Source organism: Phacochoerus africanus, chromosome 15, assembly GCF_016906955.1.
Source record: "Phacochoerus africanus isolate WHEZ1 chromosome 15, ROS_Pafr_v1, whole genome shotgun sequence".
Taxonomy (NCBI): domain Eukaryota; kingdom Metazoa; phylum Chordata; class Mammalia; order Artiodactyla; family Suidae; genus Phacochoerus; species Phacochoerus africanus.
Window position 1 is genome coordinate 104,729,526 of NC_062558.1, and position 20,218 is coordinate 104,749,743.

The 20,218-nt window shown below is 42.9% G+C and overlaps 1 protein-coding gene across 1 annotated transcript in view; it reads right to left on the reverse strand.

Moving 5' to 3' along the window:
* Nucleotides 1-4,022, reverse strand: part of IDE (insulin degrading enzyme) — a 112,200-nt gene extending 108,178 nt beyond the window's left edge. Inside the window, 1 exon segment of the mRNA XM_047759975.1 lies at nucleotides 3,843-4,022. Coding sequence (XP_047615931.1) covers nucleotides 3,843-3,940 — 98 coding nt within the window. The 5' untranslated portion in view covers nucleotides 3,941-4,022.
* Nucleotides 4,023-20,218: the final 16,196 nt, after the last annotated feature.

The following is a 20,218-nucleotide window of genomic DNA, read 5'->3' on the forward strand; positions in this document are numbered from 1 at the left end:
TTTAGGATGTAAGAGTCAAGAAAGTTTGCTTTAGGGAATAGGTGGCATAGGGAAAAGAAGGGTTCAAAGATTACTCCAATTTTCAAGCTACACTCAAAAAATTATAACATCGAACCTGTATTCAAAACTAGGAAAAAATCAACAAGTTCCTTTTAGGTGCAGTGGGTTAAGGATCCACTGTTTGCCACAGCTGTGGTGGAAGCTGAAACTACAGCCAAGGGTTTGATTCCTGGCCCTGGGAACCTCCATGTGCCTCAAGTGCAGCCAAAACAAAAAACGAAACCAAAAAACTAGGAAAATTAACAGAGAAAACCAGTTTTGAAGAAAGACCATTCATTCACGGGATAAATATGTCAGGAAGGGTGATACCTTTCCCTTAAGGAACAGCTTGTGAGTACTGCCTTTTTTTTTTTTTCTTTTTAGGGCTACACCTGCAGAATATGGAAGTTCCCAGGCTAGGGGTCAAATCTCAAATCACAGCTGCAGCTGCCAGCCTACACCACAGCCACAGCAATGCCAGATCCCAGCCACATCTACAACCTACACTGCGGCTCGCAGCAACGCCAGATCCTTAACCCACTGGACAAGGTCAGGGCTCAAATCCACATTCTCATGGATACCAGTCAGGTTCTTGACCCTCTGAGCCACAATGGGAACTCCCACTTCTTTTTTTAAGTTACATATTCTTTTTTTTTTTTGGTCTTTTTAGGGCCACACATGCAGGATATGGAGGTTCCCAGGCTAGGGGTCCAAATGGAGCTGAAGCTGCCAGCCCTCACCACAGCCACAGCAACACACTGAACCTCTGGGTACCTTTTGAGGAGGTCTAAAATAGTAACAGAAAAATGGAAAAGAAACCAATTCTCAAGAAAACATACACTGAACTTCTGCTCCCCACATTACTCCCTGATGTGACTGTCCCCAACTCTAAATTTTAAGGCAGATAGGCAGAATGTAACTTTATTCTGTGTGGCTAAGGCTAAAGATATTCAAAGGCATCCTGCCCTTTTAAACTGTTAAAACACACTGTTCTGGTTAAAGTAGTTTAAAAGCCTGAATCTCAATAGTTAATCCCACCTGCTGGCATACCACTGTTTCTTTTTTCTTTTTTTTTTTTCTTTTTTTTTTTTTTGCTATTAGGGCCACACCTGTGGTATATGGAGTTCCCAGGCTAGGGGTCGAATCTGAGCTGTAGCTGCCGGCCTACACTACAGCCACAGCAACGCTGGATCTGAGCCTCGTCTGCGACTTACATCACAGCTCACGGCAACACCGGATCCTTAACCTACTGAGTGAGGCCAGGGATCGAACCCTCAACCTCATGGTTCCTTCACCGCTGAGCCATGACAGGAACTCCATACCACTGTTTCTTAAAAGCCTGTAGAACAGATAAATGCAACATAGAGCTGCCTGCAAAATGAGAGATGAAAGATGCTCAGGTGTTTTAAGTGGTTGCTAGGGAATAGGCTATTACCTCCAGGTTCCCCCAGTTCAGGTAATTCTGCAGAGTCCCAGCTTACCCAATATGGCTGAAAAGAACAATGAGAGTGCTTTGTAAATGTACTGATCTTAATTCAAATGCCGTAAGACCACCTCTTGCTCAAGAGGTTAGAACAGGAAATAAATGCCCAAACACTGGCAGAGGCAGTATAAAATAGCAGTTAAGAGCTCATACTTGGGCACCAGACAGACATGAGTAAAAGCCCAGCTCTTCCAGCAAATTGCTACGTAACCACCTCTGTTAACACATTCTTCCTACTATGAGGAATAGGACTGATTTCCTTCCTTAAGATCTGAAATATGTGGTAACTACACATGCACTCATGTTAACATGTTCCTTCCTAAAACTACACCCCGATCCCTTTGATTCAACCTGCATTTTCCTTACCATCTCAGCCACTAATTTACAGTGTAGTGCTTTATAAACAGTTGATCTCATTTATTATGCTTTGAATCTCTAATTTCCCTCTCTGAGAACAATCTTATTTGAAAGCTCTGGTTGTTCAACCCATGCCCTAGACTTCATCAATGAAAGTGAAGAACAGTGTGAGAAAACCGGAGAAGACAGAATTGTAAATAGGACATATACAAACCTTTTAGTTGCATAAAACTTAAAATTGATGCTTTCTTTAAAATTACAAATCTGTACACTGGAGACAAGATGGAGCAAAATACAGCCTATTAACAATTAAAAACAAAGTGTCCTGACATGAAAGAGGACCAGGGAGGTACCCCACCTGTGCTCAGCATCTCCACTTCCCTGTCTAAATTCAGGGATCTTTTTCCATGCTGTAATGGATTTTGTGGTGTAGTGGGAAATAGAAGAGGGAAAGTTCCACAGATTGTTCATTTACATTAGGCTTTCTTAGTATCTTTACTACTATCCTAGTTCAGGCAGTAGAAACCAAGTCCCAAGCAGTTTCTCTGTCTCAGGTCTCTCCACTTCCTTACAATCCTGCACACAGCCACCACACTAATTTCCTAAACTACCAGTTCATTACATCCCTTCCCACCTCAAAAATTTTGATGGCTCCCTACCTACTATTCTCTGGAAAAGCTGCAACTAAAAGCCAAAGCCTGGGCTAGCACGATCCTACTTTTATAACACAAGACTTGTTTCCTCCTAATGTCCCCAAGTAAATTCTCTAAGGATCCAACTAGACTAATCTGCTCACTGTTCTCCCAACACGGACCAACTAACCTGCACACCTAGGCTAGACTATACCCACCCCAGAGGCCAGCCCAGACCCCTCTCCCATCTCTGCTCCGCAGTGAGCTCCTAAGACACGTCCTGCCAGTCTTCTGATTCTCTCAAACACACCGTTTTTTGCTGGCTACACTCTTCTGGCATCTTAATTCGCTCCAACCACTCTGAATGCAGACCACGTTCCTTACACAGAGGGTCATCACTGTGCCCTGCCTTTAGTAGATCCTGGATATTTTTTAAACCAGAGGAGGGGTTCAAATCTGATGTATACAAGTTAGGCAAGACAAGACTACCCAGCTTTGCCAATTCCTGTTTTTTCACAGTAAAGGGTATATTCAGCGTTCGCTACAAGACTGAAAATTTCCCGTACACACAGAGTAGCCTAGAGGAGAGAGCACGCCACCGGATGGCAAAAAAAACGTGCGTCCCATCCTGGTTCGTGCCACAACCTGCAATTGTGGGGAAATCACACAATCTCTCCGGGCCTCGGTTCTCAGGTGAGAAACAAGGGAGCTGCTGTGAAGGATCCTACGCATCTTCCGGCTCCCAAATTCTCCCTACAGGAAAGCCAACACTGGGCTACTCACTAAGTGCAGGCAGGCAAACTTTTACAGATCCCAATGCAGGGATTTCCTTATAATAGTGGAAAGTCAGTTCTCACAGGAAAAAGCAAGGCTGGGAAGAAGGTGAGAAGCGGTCGTCCTGGACTGGAATTCCTTTACCTCACGGCAAGGGACCGTCAGCCTCGGGTTCCCAGCCCCTCACTGGCAGACTCCCCCTGCCCCGAAGCGGCGCGGCCCAGCGCGGCTCCCGGGAGCGGGCCGGGGTGACTCGGCGCCCGTGCGCCAAGACCCCGCACTTGTGACACACGCCCCGTGACCCCGGGTCACAGCCTCCGTCCGCCCTCACCAGTCCGTAGGACGCCCTCCTCTCGGGCCAGACTCCTCGCTCCCTCCCCTCCAGCCACCCTTCTGGGCCCCAGGCGGCCTCAACACGGCCGTCCCGGCCCCGGCCCGCAGGACGGGGCGGCGTGAGGAGCGGCGGCGGCGGCTTTAAGTGCTGAATCACCACTTTGCAACCCGAGCTCCGCCGTGACCCAAGGGCCCCGAGGGCCCGGACGCTCCGCTCCGCTTACCCACAGAGACGCTCCAGGGGCGGCAGGCGTGCGCCGAGGACGGAGCGGAAGGTGCTGGGCAGCGCGGGGTGCAGCAGCCACGCTAGCCGGTACCGCATACCCCAGCGCAGCCGCCGGGATCACCGCGAACGCTTCCTTCTTGCGCCGGAGCCGGCCTTGCTCACTGCGCATGCTCAGTACGCAGCGCCGCGCCGCCTCCCGGGAGCCGCCGAACCGCGGTCTCTCCGGGTTTTGCCGGGAGCCCGACAGGGCGGGGACGGCGGGCGGCCAAGGCCGGAGCTAGCGGGCTGGAAGGAGTCTGGCCGGGTGCTGCGGGAACCCAGCCACCAGGCTTCCCTGTGCGGGGAAGAGTCCGGCTGGGTCACGGCGGGCGCACGCGTGAGGGGAGCGATGTGTATCTGGCTGTGTTAGTGGAGGACTGGGAGCTCATGAATACCGTGAGGGCACAAGGGGCGGTGTCTGCCCAGGCGCCCCCGTTGGCTGTCGGCAGCAGCAGTACAGGTGTTGGAACAAGGTCAGGCGACCTCACGGAAAACCAATCCGCGGCGGGCGCGCGGCCCGCGGGCTCCCTCTAGAGCTCGGTAAGGGCGTGGACTGCGGGGTAGGGGCGAGGGAGAAGTTAGACCGAGGGTCCCTGAGAAGGAGGCCGGCACCCTGGATTTCCATCTGGGAAACCGGCAAAGTGGAGATGGGACAGGCTACAGCAAAATAAGACATTCGTGGGTTTACAAATCCAGAATAGAAACTACCATTCTGTGCTACTACTATATTTAAAAAAAAACACAAACGCTCACGCATAAATGTAGTACTCCTACTGTTGTCAATGTATTTCAGTCCCTATTTGCATCTGAGAACAATTTAATAGTTACAAATCTCACTTTCTATTACATTCTTTTACTGAGGTCTTTAAGGAGAGCTCAGTTAGGGTTAGCAATTTCCTGGTTTAAGTGCTTTTAAGTTGCTGATGTGGCAGAGGAAGACTGCAGCCAAAAACAGTGCTTTGAATACTATTATTGCTTCAAATGGGAATTCAGGAGAAGGACCCTTTAAGGGGTTGCTTCATCAAAGAGGTACTCGGGGATCTTTTTTTCTTTTTTCCCCTCACCACACCCATGGCAAATGGAAATTCCCAGGCCAGGAATTGAGTCCAGCCTGCATCTGTGACCTACACTACAGCTACAGCAACCCAGGATCCTTAACCCACTGCACCACAGTGGGAACACCTGGGAAATCCTTTCTATCATATAGTTTCAGCTAAAGGCAAGTCTTGGAGGGATGAAAACCGAGGTAGCAAAGAAGAACTAATCCTAGTGCGTGTAAGGTAAAAATTCCACACTGTTACATTCTAGCTCCAGCCCATCTATCTGTATTGGCTTCCCGTGGATGCCATAACAAGTTACAACAAAGTTAGTGACTTAAAACAACAGAAATTTTTTCTCTCACAGTCGGAAGGCCAGAAATCCAAAATCAGGATGTTGGCAGGGCTGCACTCCCTACAGAAGATCTTAGGGGAGAAACTGTGCTTTGCCTCCTTCAGCTTCTTTTTGGCTTGAGGCCGTATCGCTCTAATGTCTGTCTCCACCTTTACAATGCCTTCTTCTCTGTGTGTCTTTTCTTCTTTTGTCTCACAAGGACATTTGTCATTGGATTTACAGCACAACCAGGTAATCCAGGATGATCCCATCTCATCCTTAATGTAATTACTTCTGCAAAGATAATTTTAACAAATAATAACACTTGAAGTCTCCTGGGATTAGGACCTAGACATTTCTTTTGGGGAGCCATTACCCCATATTTCCGCCTCTGCCCCCCACTTCCACCAATTCCATTTTCCACAGCTGTCAGAGCTAATTGATGCTTACAGCAGTACTAGCTTGTTAGTGCTCTGGCAACTTTCAAAACCTATTGAAAAGGCATTGACTTTATAAAACTTTCCCTTAATGCCATTTCTCACATACCCCATTGGGGTTAACCATTCCCTGATCAGAGCTGCTACTCTCTAAAGGCACTTATTTGAATCTTAACTTTCATAGACGTAAACATCAACAGATTAGGAATGATGTATTTTAGTCATTTTGTATCTCACCTGGCAGCAAGCACAGTGGTTAGTTAATGCTTGTCAAATGCACGTTTGCTGAATCTTATTAAGCCTCTAGTTGTAAATACCATTTATGGGAAATACAGGGGACAAATATGTTAAATCACACTGTTGGTATACAATCAAGCAAAATTTAGAATGTTTGTAACAGTATACAACAAATGACTCTATTTCTTCAACAAATAAATTGCAAAATAAGAAAGAAAGGGAGGCGAAGCCTATGGATTGAAGGGGCCTTAGAATTAAGAAGCTATGACAAGCTGTTTACAAAATTTTACATGAAAATGCAAAGGGCCCGGAAGACCCAAACCAATCTTGAAGCAGAACACTTACACTACCACACATTAAGAGTTACTATTAAGCTGTGGTAACTGAGATAATATTTGGTAATGGCACAAGAGCAGACAAATAGGCAGCAGAAAACTATTCAGTAGTATCTACTAGAGCTGCACATATGCATACATTATAACCCAGCAATTTCACTTCCAGCTGTATACCCATCAGAAATATGAACACACTTCCATGCAAATACATTATTAGCAGCACAACTAATAGCAGTTCCAAACTGGAAACAATCCAAATCCCATCAACAGTAAAATGTACAGAAAAAATAAACTTGGGAATAGTCACACAGTGGAATACTATACAGCAATTAAAATGAACAGTCAAAAATTATACTCAACAATATAGATGAAGCTCACAAACATGGTAAAATAAGCCAGATCTCAAAGAGCACATACTGTATGAGTCCATTTATGCAAAGCTGAAAACCAGACAAAACTAATCTATAGTATTAGAAATCAGGTTAGTGGTTACTTTTGGGTGGGCAGTGACTGAAAGAATGTGAGGCTTGTGAGGTATGTTATATATAGGCATGTTCAGGGAGTTCCCATTGTGGTGCAGCAAAAACAAATCTGACTAGGAACCATGAGGTTGCAGGTTCGATCCCTGGCCTCGCTCAGTGGGTTGGGGATCCAGCGTTGCCGTGAGCTGTGGTGTAGATCACACTCAGCTCAGATCCCTGCAGCTGTGGCTCCAATTCGACCCCTAGCCTGGGAACCTCCATGTGCCGTGGGTGTGGCCCTAAAAAGAAAAAAAAGAAAAAAAATATATATATAGGTATGTTCAGTTTCTGAAAATTAATTGAGCTATACATTTATGATTTACATATTTTTCTGTTTGCAATACTTCAATAAATTCTTCAAAAATAGGAGTTGAAAAAAAAAAAAAAAAGGAGTTCCCGTTGTGGCGCAGTGGTAAGGAATCCGACTAGGAACCATGAGGTTGCGGGTTCTGTCCCTGGCCTCACTCAGTGGGTTAAGGATCCGGCGTTGCCGTGAGCTGTGGTGTAGGTTGCAGATGCGGCTCAGATTCCACGTTGCTGTGGCTCTGGTGTAGGCTGGCAGCTACAGCTCCGATTCGACCCCTAGCCTGGGAATCTCCATATGCCGCGGGAGCGGCCCTAGAAAGGAAAAAAAAAAAAAAAAAAAAAAAAGGAGTTACCTGGTGGCTCAGTGGATTAATGAGGCAGCATTGTCACTGCAGCAGCTTGGGTCACTGCTGTGGCGCATGTTCCATCCCTGGCCCAGGAACTTCCACATGTCATGGTCATGGCAAAAAAAAAAAAAAAAAACGAAAAAAACAAACAAAAAAATCTCTTCAAAAACAAATAATCTTCAAAAATTAAAGGAAGAAAGGAGACATTAACCAAAATGAAATGCTTGGTTCTTGTTTAAATCCTGATTTGAACAAACCCATTGTGAAAAAGAAACATTTATGAGACAATCAGAAAAATATGAACACTTGAACAATGACTAGATTTTCTTTTCTTTTCCTTTTTTTTTGCTTTTTAGAGCCACACCTGAGGCACATGGAGATTCCCAGGCCGGGTGCTGAACCAGAGCTGTAGCCACTGGCCCATACCACAGCCACAGCAACTCAGGATCCCACCCATACCACAGCAATGCCAGATCCTCAACCCACGGAGCAAGGCCAGGGATTGAACCTGCATCCCCATGGATTCAGATTCATTAACCGCTGAGCCACGGTGGGAACCCCTAACTAGATTTTTTATATAAGTAATTTGGGGGTTATGTTAGTGGCTGTTCACAGTAACTTTTTTTTGGCCACACCCACATTCCCAGGCCAGGGATTGAACCTGCACCTCAGCAACGACCTAACCCACTGCAGTGACAACACCACATCCTTAACCCACTGCACCATAAGGGAACTCCCAGGTTTTTTTTTTTTAATAATCCTTTGAGATACATACTGAAATAATATGATGCCTGGGATTTGGTTCAGAATAATTCCATCTTCAGTAGAAGATGAGAGAAGAAGAGGAATATTGGTCAGGAACTAATAAATATTGAAACTGGAAAATGGATGCCTGGGGAATTTATAATACTATTCAGTTGATTTTGAATATGTTTAAAATTTTCCATGGTAAAAAGTTTTACAGTGTATATTAGTTTTAAGTACAGTGCTATGGTAATAAAATACCTAAAAGCAACATGAATTTTTTAAAATGTTTATAGGTAAGTGATTTATTAATTATAAATTTGTTAAAAGTTTTCCAAAATGACTCATAGCTTCTAGTCCTTAATGGTAAGTTAGAGTTACTTTATGGGCAGTACTTGAAATATTAATGTAAAAATCTATAATTTATATTTTCCACAGTTAGGACTATTCTTGATTTACCCATTCAACAAATATGGGTCAGGCCTTGCTTTATATGTTGAGGATACCTCACAGAAAAGAGAAACTAGGTTTCTAGGTTTATTTTTTTGGTCATTTTTGGCCACCCTGAGGCATATGGAGTTCCCGGGCCAGGCATCAGATTGGAGCCACAGTCACAACTTAAGCCGCAGCTGTGGCAACGTCATATCCCTAACCCTCTGTGCCTGGCTGAGGATCGAACCTGCCTCCCAGGGGCTCCCAGGATGCTGCTAATCTTGTTGCATCACAGTGGGAGCTCCAAGAAAATGGGTTTCTATTCTTGGGGGGTTTATACTATAGTGAGAGAGAGAAGTAAATTAATACTTTTATAAAGTAATTACATAAAGTGGATTCCCTTATAGCACAGTGGGTTAAGGATCTGACATTGTCACTGCAGTGGCTTGGGTAGCTGCTGTGGTATGGGTTCGATCTCCGGGCCAGGAACTTCCATATGCTTCAGGAGCTGCCAAAAAAAAAAAATAGTAATTATAAATGTATTTAATATAATAGAGGAGCTCCCACTGCGCCGCAGTGGGATCTGTGGCATCTCTGCAGTGCCAGGACATGGCTTCAATACCCAGCCCAGTTGCAGTGGGTGCCATATTCTATGGGGTAGCCCCCCCCCAAAAAAATTAGAGTAACCAGGGTGGGTTTTCTTGCTATCAGCGTCACCCATGTCATAGTCCTGGGACTTTCCCTCTGTCATCGCTATGGCCCCTCTAGATGGAAGGAGATAGCAAAGAACTCACCAACTCTAAGAGGGATTGACAACAGGAGTGTACACATGGGACAGTGTAGGTGGAAGTTCAGCAAAACTCAGAGCACAGGGTTCGGGGTTTGGACTAGGCTGCATAAGCTGCTGCCAGTGGAGAGCCAGCTTCTGTGGCCCTTCTGATGAGCTAACTCTTCACCAGACCCCTCCTGGGATTTATATATATATATGCACATGTATATGTACATGTATATATACACATATATAAGTGCACATATATGTGTGTTATATGGGGTTTTGTGTGTGTATGTGTTTGTGTTTTTAATTTTATGGCCACGCCTATGGCATATGGAAGTTCCCAGGCTAGGGGTCAAATTGGAGCTGCAGCTCCAGGCCTACACTGCAGCTTACAGGAACACTGGATCCTTAACCCACTGAGGAAGGCCACAGAGACATCAGGTCCTTAGCCTGCCGAGCCACGACGGAAACTCCTCCATTACCTTCTTCCTCCTACATCTTTTTCTCTCCATCTGATGTACAAGCCAGGAATTTCTTAACCAGAATTTGAAAGTTGTGGAGGGGCAGTCATCTGCTTCTCCCTTGGTCACTCACTGTCTGACTTAGGGCTTTCTCAGGGCTTTCCTTTAAGAGCCTAGTTTGAAAGTTAGAAACACTGAATATTTTTTTTCCTTTGCATTCGTACCCTAAGAACCCAAAATCTCCTGGACATTCTCTGTCTCTGGGAAAAGATCCTGAGGTATAACAAATAAAGGAAAACATGGAGAATAAAATTCCAACATCTTTTGCTGTGTAGATAAAGAAATGGGGTTTCATGAGAGAGACTGAGGGTCTACTTTAGACATGGTGGCTGGGGATAGAGTATTTGGGGAGGTGACATTTAAGTTGTGATCTGAAAGGTAAGAGGGAGCTAATATATGAACAGGTGAGGGAAAGACTCCAGACAGTGGAAACAACCATCATGAAGGTTTGGGACAAGAGAGAGTCTGGCATGTTCTGGGATTTGATAGGAGGCCAGAGCCTTGGAAGCCTCATTTTCCTTCTCTCCCAGCTAATCTTTCCTATTGAGATGCTGCTATTAGAACACCAAAAAGAGTAACCAAAATTTGGATTTGGGGAAACTCAATACTTAAGGATTTGGGGTTTGTTTGTTTTTTTTTTAAAACAGATTTATAAGCAGTTAGTTCATAGCTCTTTTTTCCTTAGTTTATAAGCACAAGCAGACATAATGACTGTTTGTTCTCTTTGGCATTCATACCCACAGACATACAGCATTGAACCTAACATGACTCTGGCAACCATGGAAAAAGATAGCTAAATTAAATTACTCATCAACTATTCACTTGCAAATTGCATAGGTGTTGCTCAAGAGTCTTAAAAAGTCATGCAAATAAATATGTTTATGAAGACTTTATTAGGGCTTAGAAGAATGTTTGTGTTAAATAATTCAAGACATAAAACTGCATATTTAACTATGATTTCAATTATTAAAAATATAAATATAGACACTGGAAAGAAATACCTCAAAATACTAATAGTAATCCCTAGGTAGTGGGAAAATTTTTTTTTTTTCTGCTTTTTAGGGCCACATCCGAAGCATATGGTGTTTCCCAGGCTAGAGGTCAAATCGGAGCTGTAGCTGATGGCTGATCGCCTACGCCACAGCCACAGCAATGTCAGATCTGAGCCGCATCTGTGACCTACACCACAGCTCATGGCAACGCCGGATCCATAACTTACAGAACGAGGCCAAGGATCGAACCTGCGTCCCCATGGATCCTAGTCAGATTCGTTTCTGCTATGCCACGACGGGAACTCCTAGGTAGTGGAAGTTTATCATACACATATAGGAGTTTCAGAAAGAAAGAACAGGAAGGAGTCCCTGCTATGGCACAGCAGGTTAAGGATCTGGTATTGCCAAGATGTGGCATAGGTTGTAGCTGTGACTCAAATTCAATCCCTGGCCTGGGAACTTCCGTGTGCCCTGAGTATGGCCCAAAAAAAGAAAAAGAAAGAACAGGAAAAAAAAAAAACAGTAGAAATATTCAATGAATATTTCAAAGTTATTTTCCATATCTGAAGGAAATGAGTTGCCGGACTGAAAGGATTCGCCAAATGCTCTGCTCAATGGGTGAAAATACGTGCACAACAAGGCTTCTTATTGCAGAATACCAGCACATTGAAGGGAAATAGATTATTTAAAGAAAGAGAGAGCAGAGAGGCCACAAACAAATGATCAGGACTCAGAATGGCTTTGGACGTCTCAGCAGCAGCAAAACCTAGAAAACACTGTCTTCAAGGAAGTGTGACTGAGGAGAATTGCAGTAGTAGTCAAGGTTGAAGGGGAAGTTCCACCTTGAAGTTTCTAGGTGGAAGGGGAACTTGGGGTCATAGTTAATATTCTTTAAATAAAATAAAGTAATGCGATATTTCCTTTTTTTGTTTGTTTTGTTTTTCATTTTTTGCTTTTTAGGGCTGCACCTACAGCATGTGGAAGTTCCCAGGCTAGGGGGCAAATTGGAACTATAGCTGCTGGCCTATGCCACAGCCATATTGAGGCAGGATCCCAGACAAGTCTGCAACCTACCTACACCACAGCTCATGGTAACACCAGATCCTTAACTCACTGAGCAAGGCTTGGAATTGATCCCTCTCAACCCTCTCAATCACCGCCGAGCCACAATGGGCAGTCCATTGAAATTTCTTAACACTAGTCAAGATCGTGGTTGCAAAATCATATCTGTTATGACAGTTATTAGAGTGAAATCTAAGGGCATAAAAATCATAGTAATAATCATAGGTGTGGAGTTCCCTTATAGTGTGGTGGGTTAAGGATCTGGTGTTTTCACTGCAGTAGCTCAAGTCACTGCTGTGGCATGGGTTTGATCCCTGGCCCTGGAACCTTCTCATGCCATGGGCACAGCAAAAAAATAAAATAAAATAGAATAAAATAAAAATAATTTTCCAAATTACTATGGAAAATCAAATTCTGGTGAGATGGTGGTTTATATAAAACACTAAGTTCCCCAGATTACTAATAACTTCCAACAAGTTTCCAATAGCAGTCCAAGATAGTAGGAAAACTTCCCATCTTTAAACTATTTTTCAAAAAGGCCTAGCTACCTGCTTGGAAGAAAATACAATGAGAACAAAACATAGATTTATATTTCAATAAAACATAAGTTGGTATGAGGAAAATAGGATGCCTACTAAAAATGCTTTTATTTGTTGTGAAGGTAAAAATAAAGCTCTGTGAGGAGTTCCTGCTGTGGCACAGAGGGTTAAGGACCTGACTGCAGCAGCTTGGGTCACTATGGAGGTGAGGTTTCTATCCTTGGCACAGGAACTTCCATATGCTGAGGGTGCAGCCAAAAAGAAAAAGAAAAAGCTATGTGAAATGGCCAGAAGCACTTCTTTTCCCAAGCTTTTGAAGACTATTTTTTTAAGAGCAGTTTCCAATTCACAGGAAAATTGAGAGAAAGGTTCAGAGGTGTACCTTATATTCCCCATCCCGACACATGCTTAGACTGCCCATTATCAACCTCCCCTACGGGAGAGGTATGTTTATTACTATTGATGAATCCACACTGACACATCACTACTACCCAAAGTCCATAGTTTACATTGGGGTTCACTCTTGATGTTGTATATTCTATGCATTTGGACAAATATGTCATGGCATGTATCCATCATTATAGTATAATACATAGTATTTTCACTGCCCTAAAAAAAATCCCCTGTTCTCTGCCTATTCATCCCTACTTTACATCTACACCCTGGCAACCACTAATCTTTTTACTGTCCCTATAGTTTTGCCTTTTCCAGAATGTCATATAGTTGGAATTACACAATATGTAGCCTTTTCAGGTTGGCTTCTTTCTCTTGGTAATATTCATTTAAGTTTATTCCATGTCTTTTCATGGCTTGATAGCTCATTCCTAATTACCATGGAGGAATATTCAATTCTTTGGATGTATCACTTACTGAAAGGACATCTTAGTAGCTTTCAAGTTTTGGCAATTATGAATAAACCTGCTATAAACATCGACATGCAGATTTTTGTGTGGACATAACTTTTCACCCTCTTTGGGTACTGAGTCTTTCATCATTACCCATGGGCATTGATTCTAGGATCCCACAGATCCCAAAATCTGCAGATGCCAAAACCGTTATATAAAATGCCCTGGTAGGAGTCTCTTGTGATGCAGCAAGTTAAGGATTCTGCCTTGTCATTGCTGTGGCACGTGTTTCATCGCTGGCCCAGGAAATTCCACATGCCATGGCCATGGCCAAAAAATAAAACAAATAATAACATGACGTGCTATAGCAGGCCCTTCATAAGAGCAGATTCTACATCCTTGAATTCAACCAATCTCATACTGAACTTTTATTTATTTATTTATTTATTTTGTTGTCTTTTTAGGGCCACACCCATGGTATATGGAGGTTCCCAGGCTAGGGGTCTAATTGTAGCTGTAGTCACTGGCCTATGCCAGAACCACGGCAACACCAGATCTGAGCCACATCTGCCACCTACACCACAGCTCACAGGCAACACAGGATCCCCGACCCAGTGAGCGAGGCCAAGGATCGAAACCACATCATCATGGGTACTAGTCGGATTCATTTCCACTGTACCACAATGGGAACTCCTCAGATTGAAAATTGATCTACATCTGTGATCCATTTCAAGTTAATTTTTGTGAAGGATTAAGGTCTATGTCTAGAATTTTTTTTTTTTTTTTTTTGCTAGAAGCATTTTTTTTTTGTGTTTAAAAAATTAAGAACTGCAGAGAGAAGATGCAGAAGTACTTCTATTTAAAATACCAAAAATCGGGAGTTCCCGTCGTGGCTCAGTGGTTAACGAATCCGACTAGGAACCATGAGGTTGCGGGTTCAGTCGCTGCCATTGCTCAGTGGGTTGACGATCCGGCGTTGCCGTGAGCTGTGGTGTAGTTTGCAGACGCGGCTCGGATCCCGCGTTGCTGTGGCTCTGGCGTAGGCCGGGGGCTACAGCTCGGATTCAACCCCTAGCCTGGGAACCTCCATATGCCACGGGAGCAGCCCAAGAAATAGCAACAACAACAACAACAACAAAAAAGACAAAAGACAAAAATAAAATAAAATAAAATACCAAAAATCATACTTAAAATTTTTTTTTTTGTTTTTTAATGGCCAGACCTATGGCATATGGAAGTTTCCAGGCTAGGGGTCAAATTAGACCTGCAGTTGCAGACCTATGCTACAGCAATGCCAGATCTGAGCTGCATCTGTGACCCACACCGCAGCTTGCAGCAACACCAGATCCTTAACCCATGGAGCAAGGTCAGGGATCGAACTCATGTCCTCACAGCGCTATGTCAGGTTCTTAACCCACTGAGCCACAATGGGACCTCCCTGAAATTTTTTAATTGAGGTATAATTCACATATCTTATAACATTCGCCATTTAAAAGTGTACAATTTGGTAGTTTCTAGTATAGTCACAATGTTGTACAAGCACCACCACTATTTAATTCCAAAATATTTTAATCACCCCAAAAAGAAACCTATCAGCCCTCAACTCCCCACCCCCACGTCCTTCTCTCCCAGACCCTGCTAACCACTGATCTATTTTCTGTCTGTGTCTGTATGGATTGTCTTATCTTAAACATTATACAAAAGGGATCATACAATACATGGTCCTTTGTGGGCAGCTTCTTTCACTTAAACCTTCTTTCAAGGTTTATCCATGTTGTAGCATGTATTAGTACTTTATTCCTTTTTATTGTAGAATACAGAGTATTCCATTGCCTAGATGGACCATATTTTTAAAAATCCATTCATCAGTTGATGGACATGTGGGTTATTTCCAATTTTTTTTTTTTTTACTATTGCGAGTAATACTGTAATTGAAGGGAGTTCCCTTTGTGGCTCAACAGCTATGAACTCGACTAGGATCCATGAGGATGCCGGTTTGATCTCTGGCCTTACTCATTGGGTTAAGGATCCAGCGTTGCTGTGAGCTGTGGTGCAGGTTACAGACGTGGCTCCAGTCTTGCATTGCTGTGGCTGTGGTAGCTCTGATTTGACCCCTAGCCTGGGAACTTCCATACACTGCACGTGCAGTCCATAAAACAAATAAATAAATAAATGAAGTTATACAACCCAGACAATTATACAAATATTGAATGATTATATTTATGATGGGTATAAACGGGCTCTACAATAAAACGATTGACAGCTAGAGAGTTCCGTTAAACAACACACAGAGAAATCTTCAATGTTTGATAGAGGACAGAGTATAGCTACATTTAATCTTATTTGGGATCTGTGCATTGGATTGTTTAATTAGCTAACCAAAGCTCTTTTAAAAAATCCATTAGAATATAAATTCAGATTCCTTATTGGCACTAAGACATTTACCAGAACAGCATCGGAATAAATAAGGTATTTTTACAGCATACTTCCTGAGGTAGGCTGAATGTCTCCCAAAAGATATTCACATCTTAATCCTTTTAAATGTTACCCTATGAAATGAAGAAGGACTTTGCAGATGTGATCAAATTAAGGATCTTTTTAAAATTTTAATGACTTTTATTTTGTCCATTATAGCTGGTTTACAGGGTTTTGTCAATTTTCTACTGTGTAGCAAAGTGACCCAGTCACATGTGCATATATATATTCTTTTTCTCACATTATCCACCATCATGCTCCATCATAAGTGATTAGATAAAGTTCCCAGTGCTATACAGCAGGATCTCATTGTTTATACATTCCAAAGGCAATAGTTGGTATCTATTAATTACAGATTCCCAGTCCATCCCACTCCCTCCCCATCCCCATTGGCAACCTTAAGTCTGTTCTCCAAGTTCATGAGTTTCTTTTCTGTGGAAAGGTTCATTTGTGCTGTATATTAGATTCCAGATATGTAATATCACATGGTATTTGTCTTTCTTTTTCTGACTTACGTAACTTAGTATGAGTCTCTAGTTCCATTCATGGTGCTACAAATAGAATTATTTCATTCTTTTTTTATGGCTGAGTAGTATTCCATTGTGTATATATACCACATCTTCTTAATCCATTCATCTGTCAATGGACATTTAGGTTGTTTCCATGTCTTGGCTACTGTGAATAGTGCTGCAATGAACATTCAGGTGCATGTGTCTTTTTCCAAGGAAAGTTTTGCCCGGATGGATGCCCAAGAGTAGGATTGCTGGGTCATATGGTGGCTCTATATTTAGTTTTCTGAGGTACCTCCATACTGTTTCCATAGTGGTTGTACCAATGTGCATTCCCACCAACAGTGTAGGAGGGTTCCCTTTTCTCCACACCCTCTCCAGCATTTGTTACTTGTGGACTTATTAATGCCAGCCATTCTGACTGGTGTGAGATGGTACCTCATGGTAGTTTTGATTTCCATTTCTCTAATACTCAGTGATGTTGAGCATTTTTTCATGTGCTTGTTGGCCATCTGTATATCTTCTTTGGAGAAATGTCTATTCAAGTCTTTTGACCATTTTTCTTTCTTTCTTTCTTTCTTTCTTTCTTTTTTTTTTTTTTAATCTTTTGTCCTTTTAGGGCTGTACCTGTGGCACATGGATGTTCCCAGGCTAGGGGTTCAGTTGGAGCTACAGCTGCCGGCCTATGCCAGAGCCACAGCAATGCGGGATCCAAGCTGCATCTGCGACCTATACCACAACTCATGGCAATGCCAGATCCTTAACCCACTGAGAGAGGCCAGAGATGGAACCCAGAACCTCATGGTTCCTATCCATGGACTCGTTTCCCCTGCGCCACCACGGGAACTGCTTTTGGCCATTTTTCAATTGGGTTGTTGAAATTAAGGACTTTGAGCTGGGGTATTATCCTGTATTATCCATGGAGGCCCTAAATGTAACCATATGTATCCTTATAAGAGAGAAATAGAAGATTTGACACAGAAGAGAAAGCCTGGAGGTAGAGTGGAGTGATGTGCCACAAGCCACGGAATGCTAGCAGCTGCCAGAAGGCTGGAAAGCACAAGGAATAATGGATTCTCCCCTAGAACCTGCAGAGTGAGCCTGGCCCTACTGACACCCTGATTTTGACCTAGGGAAGTTATTTCAGACTTCTGGCCTCCAGAACTATAAAAGAATCAATTTTTGTGGGTTTTTTTTGTTTTTTTTTTTTTGTCTTTTGTCTTTTTTGTTGTTGTTGTTGTTGCTATTTCCTGGGCCGCTCCCAAGGCACATGGAGGTTCCCAGGCTAGGGGTTGAATCGGAGCTGTAGCCACCGGCCTACGCCAGAGCCACAGCAACGCGGGATCCGAGCCGCGTCTGCAACCTACACCACAGCTCACGGCAACGCCGGATCGTCAACCCACTGAGCAAGGGCAGGGACCGAACCCGCAACCTCATGGTTCCTAGTCGGATTGGTTAACCACTGCACCACGACGGGAACTCCAATTTTTGTGGTTTTAAAGCATCAAGTTTGGTGTGCTTTGTTACAACAGCCAAAGGAAACTAATATCTCCCTCCCAAAAAAATCTGAAGTAAAAATACTTAGAATTTTGGAGTTTTACATATAACCTACTTAGCAATCAAGAAACAGAGTAGAAGAAAAATATTTTTGGACAAGCAAGTTCTCAAAATATTTATTTCCTCTGTACTATTTCTCAGGAAGCTATAGGAGGACGTGTTCCACCCAAATAAGGAAGTAATCTAAGAAAGAGTACACAGGTGAGACTCAGGAAACATGATTTCCAACCCAGGAAACTGGGTTGTAGTATTATAAAGGAAATAAACAGGATCTGGAGACAGAAAATGATAGGAGGAATATGCTTAATATAGGGTGGCCTTTCACAGAACTATAACAGAATATTTAAAGTTCGTTTGGAAGCACAAAAGACCCAGAATAGCCAAAGACATCCTGAAAAGGAAAAATGGAGCTGGAGGAATCAGGCTCCCTGACTTAAGACTATACTACAAAGCTACAGTCATCAAAACCACATGGTACTGGCACAGAGACAGAAATATAGATCAGTGGAACAGGATAGAAAGCCCAGAATTAAACCCCTGTACCTACAGTTAACTAAGCTATGACAAAGGAGGCAAGAATATATAGTGGAGAAAAGACAGCCCCTTGAATAGTGGTGCTGGGAAAAGTGGATAGACACACATAAAAACTCCACACTTCCTGGTGTTCCCATTGTGGCACAGTGGAAATGAATCTGACTAGGAACCATGATGTTGAGGGTTCGATCCCTGGCCTCTCTCAGTGGGTTAAGGATCCAGCATTGCTGTGAGGTGTGGTGTAAGTCACAGAAGTCACTCATATCTGGCATTGCTGTGGCTGTGGCGTAGGCCAGCAGCTGTAGCTCCGATTCAACCCCTTGACTGGGAAACTCCATATGCCATGGGTGTGGCCCTAAGAAAGCAAAAAAAGAAAAAAGAACACTTCCTAACACCATACACAAAAATAAACTCAAAATGGATTAAAGACCTAAATAAAAGACCAGATATTTTAAATTTTAAAACTCTTAGAGGAAAACATAGGCCAAACACTCTCTGACATAAACGACAGCAACATCTTCTCAGATCCACCTCTTAGAGTAAGGACAGTAAAAACAAAAATAAACAAGTAGGACTTAATTAAACTTAAAAGTTTCTGCACAGCAAAGGAAACCCTAAACAAAACGAAAAGACAACCCACAGAATGGGAGAATATATTTGCAAATGAAATGACTGACAAGGGATTAATCTCCAAAATTTATAAACACCTTTGCAGCTCAATACCAAATAAATGAGCAACCCCATCAAAAAATGGGCAGAAGATCTACACAGACAATGCTCCAAAGAAGATGTACAGATGGCCAAAAAACACATGAAAAAATGTTGTGTCACTAATTATTAGAAAAATGTAAATCAAAACCACTATGAGGTATCATATTACACCAGTCAGAATGGGCATCATCAAAAAGTCTACAAACAATAAATGCTGGAGAGGTTATGGAGAAAAGGGAATCCTATTACACTGTTGGTGGGAATGTAAACTGGTGCAACCACTATGGAAAATAGTATGGAGATTCCTCAGAAAACTAAAAATAGAATTACCATTGATCCAACAATTCCACTCCTGGGCATCTATCCAGGAAAGCCATGACTTAAAAAGATACATGTACTCCAATGTTCATTGCAGCAATATACCAACAGGCAAGACATGGAAACAACCTAAACGTCCATGGACAGAGGAGTGGATCAAGAAGGTGTGGTACATACACACAATGGAATATTACTCAGCCATTAAAAGGGAAGAAAAAACGGCATTTACAGCAACATGGGTGGACCTAGAAATTATCATGCTAAGTGAAGTCAGTCAGACAATGAGACACCAACATCAAATCCTATCACTTACATGTGGAGTCTAAAAAAAGGACAGAATGAACTTCTTTGCAGAACAGACACTGACTCATAGACTTTGAAAATCTTATGGTTTCCAAATGAGACAGGTTGCGCGGTGGGAGGATGCATTGAGGGTTCTGGGGTGGAAATGCTATAAAATTGGGTAGTGATGATAGTCGTACAACTATAAATGTAATAAAATTAATTAATTAAAAAAAAAGAATTAAGACCCCTTCCAAAAAATGGATAGAATGGCCAAGGAAGGCCTTTTCATTTTTATTTTATTTCTGTATTTTTGCCTTTTCTAAGGCCGCTCCTGTGGCATATGGAGGTTCCCAGGCTAGGGGTCTAATCGGAGCTGTAGCCGCCGGCCTACAGCAGAGCCACAGCAATACAGGATCCGAGCCACATCTTCGACCTACACCACAGCTCATGGCAACATCGGATCCTTAACCCACTGAGCAAGG